Source organism: Triticum aestivum, chromosome 7A (genome assembly GCF_018294505.1).
Source record: "Triticum aestivum cultivar Chinese Spring chromosome 7A, IWGSC CS RefSeq v2.1, whole genome shotgun sequence".
Lineage (NCBI taxonomy): Eukaryota > Viridiplantae > Streptophyta > Magnoliopsida > Poales > Poaceae > Triticum > Triticum aestivum.
In genome coordinates, this window is record NC_057812.1 from 157,987,452 (window position 1) to 157,991,838 (window position 4,387).

A 4,387-nucleotide genomic window follows, 5' to 3' on the forward strand; every position below is an offset into this window, starting at 1 on the left:
CACTTTTGAAAAGTATTTTAATCCTATTTTGCGAATATAACAGTGGATGAATATAATTATTAAATGCTTTTTAAATTATAAAAATACTAAACTATTTTATTTGAACCTCAAACTAAATGTGGAAGTGGTATATTTAATAGTACTAATTTGGAGTCTAGGTTTGTATTTTACAAAAGTTAGAATAAAACTAAATAGAAAACAGAAAATTTAAAAAAAGAAAAGAAATGCAAAGTAAATAAAAAGAGAAAGGCCCCTGACTCCCCCGGGCCTCGGTCCACCCCCACCTGAGCCAGCCCAACTACCCCCACCGGTCTCCTTCTCCTCCTATTCCCGTGGTGCGGTCGCTACACGGGCATGGTTGTCCCCGACCGCCTCGCCGGCGACGCCAGAGAGTATAAGGACCCTCCCCGACGCCTCGAGCCCTTCCCTATCTCGCCCAAAATATCTCCACCCACTCCCCTCTCTCCTCCTCCGCTTATCCCCTCACCCAGATCCCTTTCCCCTCCTTCCGAGCTCTGCCATGGACGCGACGCCGAGACCGACGTAGCCGCAGCCACCACCGTCCCTGAACCCCTCCGATGCGTCCATGTCCCCTACGACATCTACATGGGCGGGCTCGAGCTGGGCGTCCCTGCATCGAGCGGATCGACGCCATCCTCCTCCTCGAGCACCACCGCCTTCTTCTTCAACTTCGTCGTCGTCCTATGCTTTGACCCCTCCCCGAGCATGCTCTTGCACAACTACAGGTCCGGTGAGGCCCCTGTCCAAACCCTCCCTCCTTTCCCCCCGTCCCGAATGCTTTAGGCCACCGTGCCCGCTCGCACCAATTCCCGACAACCCCGCGGTCGCCACGCCCATGGCCGCGCCCCGGCGCCAGCCGCGCATGCGTGCTCGTGCCCTAGCCTCATGCGCGTTTTGACCGTGTGCGCCCCGCCGCGTCTCCCTTCTTGCTGCGCTCGCGCCCGGACCTCTGCTCCCCACGCTGTCTCGTGTTGCCCGTGCCTCGTGGCCTTCCGCCCACCGCTACTCCCGCGAGCAACCGCTGCCACTAGAGAGATGCTACCTGCTGCTTTTGCTGCTAGGTGTGGACGCCCGTGTCGTGCCCGCGAGCCTCTCTGGTCGCGCGCCCCTACACGCCTCACTCCCGCTCGCCGCTCGCCTACTGCCGCCGGAGCCGTCTACCGTCGCCCGTGCGCAAGCACCGCCTTGGCCCCTGCCATGTGCCTTGTTGTCATGCCCGCAGCTGCGCGCGCTCCGCTCGCTAGTTGTCGCCTGGCAGCGCCCGCCTTCGTAGTCTGCTACTCGCCCGACGACGTGCCCATTGCTCCAGGCCGCGCCTGGCCCTGCTTGCCGTCCCGCGCGCGCCCCTGCGCCTGCCCGCGCTGTTTCTGCTGAAGCTCTTGCTTGCCTGATGCGCTAATACTATTGCTGCTTACTGTACTGCTAGCTAGCTTTTCAATTTTTACATTGACTAACCGCCTAGACAGCCCCTAATCTGTGGTTAAACAACTGGTAAAATGACTAAGTAAAATATGAGAAGGTAGTACACTTGACAAAGCTCAAGTGTTTCCATTGGACCAAATCCATTTGGTGCATAGATTAAATTCGATGAAAATCACAAAGTGCTATCTTTTGTTAGCAGAAAACAGAACTATGTGCGTGAGTGTGTTGTGTGTGTGCGTGGGAGGCAGGGATGGCTCACTGCCAAGTAGGGGATGCTCCTGATTAGTTTAGGTTGATTAAATACTTAGTGGTCAGAGTAGTTAGACTAATTAGTACTACTTAGGATAATTGCTACCCTATGTCATGTGGCCCCCTATGTTAATTTTAACCCCTCCATTTTAGTTTAGCCATCAATTAAATTATGTGCCAATGACATGTGGGCCACATCCCCCCTTTTTGACTAGTCATTTTGACTTGGTCAAATTTTGATTATATTAAATAAAAATATTTCAGAAAATCTTTAAATCTTTGATAATTCATAGAAAATAATCTGTAACTCGGATGAAAAGGTTCTCTACATAAAAGTTGCTCAGAAAAACGTGACGAACCCGAATACGCTACCCACATACCTGTCAGATGCCTCTAACTATATGAACATGGAGCATTCCCCTTCAGTCATCTGTTTGACATAGGTCCGGAACCGGGAAAACATTCCCGGTTGAATTCCCCCTTCACCTGTATCGTGTAGCCATACATTAGGTCACACCCGGCACAACATATTGCCATGTTATGCTTTGTGATGCTTTGTTTGCTTTATATTTATTGTTTCTTCCCCCTCTTCTCTTTGGTAGAACCCGAGACCGATGTCGCCCCTGTGATTGACTACGTCGACGACGACACTTCTTCCTTCTCAACAGAGCTTCCAGGCAAGCAAACCCCCCTTGAGCATTCCGATATCGCCTATTTCTTTTCCTCTCACGCTTGCATTAGAACTGCTACTGCTTTCTGTATGATCCTGCTCTGATGCATAGCCTGTTGTTGTTACCTACTTTTATACCTTACCTGCTTATCCTAAACTGCTTAGTATAGGTTGGTTAGAGATCCATCAGTGACCCCACCTTGTCCCACTTGCCTCGCTTATGTTCGATGACTCGATCAACGTGATCGACGTCCAGGCCCCGACACTGCACATCACACCCCTAGTTGTATGACTCTGTAGAGTTATCATCGACTGCCGACGGTGGAACCTCTTACATCACTCCTGATGAGATCTCTGTAGTGTAGCTATACGGTCGAGGTCATCGAGGGTGATTTCCTCCTTAACCACTTTCATTACGGCTCTGTCGTGCAACCCCTCAAGTGTGAACCTCGAGGGTGGATCCTCTTACGTTCACCTTGATGATAATATCGAGTGGAATTCACCGGGGGTGAATCCTCGGGTTTTCCCCTTGGTGTTAGACACACAGTTACTATGGTTACTATGACTTTGCACTGAGCCATGTTACTAAAGACGGGTCGGACCTGAGGGATACCCGCGCGAGCTTAATAGCGAGTGATGTGGAGTCGGGTTGACCTGGAAGGTGCCCGCGAGATACTTACGAGGTGTGGTCGGGCATTCTTAGCCCTTGCCGCAAGGACTCGAGACGGGGCGATGGGGTCACATTGATCGTGAGTCTCTGCTTGTTACCGTGTGCTCCTAATCCACTACTGTTTGGATATTTGATCCGAGGGGCCTCTGGCCTAATAGCACTAACCATCACGTGGGCATAGTATGGGCGTTCTGCGTCGTATACATCAGCCGAAGCTTAATAGACGTCAGCGACCGAGCAGCGCGCGCCGGGTTGGACTACGTAAGCTCCTGCCTTGTTGAAGGAGGTAGCTAGGTCTGCTCACGGCCGCGTACATAACGTGCAGGAGTTCCTGGGGAGATGGCCCGTGACCCCTGGGGGCATAGGTTCAGTCCGGCGTGTTGGCCTCTCTATTAAGCTTAGGTCGGGTTGCGGCGTATTGTTTGGCCGAGGCCGGGCATGACCCAGGAAAGTGTGTCCGGTCGGAGTTAATCGAGCGTGGTGGGTAAGTTGGTGCACCCCTGCAGGGAAGAAAACATCTATCGATGGCCTGTCCTACGGTAACGGACACTTGGAGTTGTATCCCGATCGATACAACTAGAACTGGATACTTGTGATGAGAAGTGGTTATGAGAAACAGTGTGTGATGATAAATGGATATGAGAATGGATAGTATGGCTCTGGGATTGCTTTCTCACAGGGAGTTGAGAAAGGATCTCTAGCCGAGGTTGATAACACTTCTACTACTTTACTTTATGCTACTCTACTCCCTCCTGTTGCTGGAAAATGGTGGTTTCCAGAAGATGCTAGTCTTCGATAGGCTAGGCTTTCCCCTTCCCTTTTGTCATTCTGTAGTTTAGTCCACAGATACAACCCATTCCTTTGATACAGATGCATACTTAGTTTAGATCTGATGTAAGTCTTGTGAGTACTTTGGATGAGTACTCACGGTTGCTTTGCTACTTCTTTTCCCCCATACCCGATTGTTGCGACCAGATGACGGATCCCAGGAGCCAGAAGACGCCACTGATGACTACTAGTACCCGGAGGATGCCTACTACTACGTGAAGACCGCAGACGACTAGGAGCAGTTAGGAGGCTCCCAGGCAGGAGGCCTTACCTTTTCGATCATTGTTGCTTTTGTGCTAGACTTCTTAAGGCAATCTTGTCTAACTTATGTCTGTACTCAGATATTGTTGCTTCCGCTGACTCTTGTGTATTCGAGCTTATGTATTCGAGCCCTCGAGGCCCCTGGGTTGTAATATAAAGCTTGTACTATTTTAATTTGTGTCTAGAGTTGTGTTGTGATATCTTCCCGCGAGTCCTTGATCTTGATCGTACACATTTGCGTGTATTATTAGTGTAGGATTGAATTG

The 4,387-nt window shown here is 50.6% G+C and overlaps 1 protein-coding gene across 1 annotated transcript; it reads left to right on the forward strand.

Annotated features, from left to right (window-relative positions):
- Positions 1-354: 354 nt before the first annotated feature.
- Positions 355-4,122, forward strand: LOC123150649 (uncharacterized). The gene is made up of 2 exons (XM_044570479.1): positions 355-751; positions 4,008-4,122. The coding sequence occupies exons 1-2, from the start codon at positions 355-357 to the stop codon at positions 4,049-4,051; spliced, it is 441 nt and encodes a 146-aa protein (XP_044426414.1). The 3' UTR covers positions 4,052-4,122.
- Positions 4,123-4,387: the final 265 nt, after the last annotated feature.

Excerpts from the sequence above, each read along its gene's own strand:
- LOC123150649 (XM_044570479.1), top strand. The coding sequence starts at position 355 with ATGGTTGTCCCCGACCGCCTCGCCGGCGACGCCAGAGAGTATAAGGAC. Across the intron at positions 752-4,007 it reads CTTGCACAACTACAGGTCCG|ATGACGGATCCCAGGAGCCA; the intron begins GTGAGGCCCCTG and ends TGTTGCGACCAG.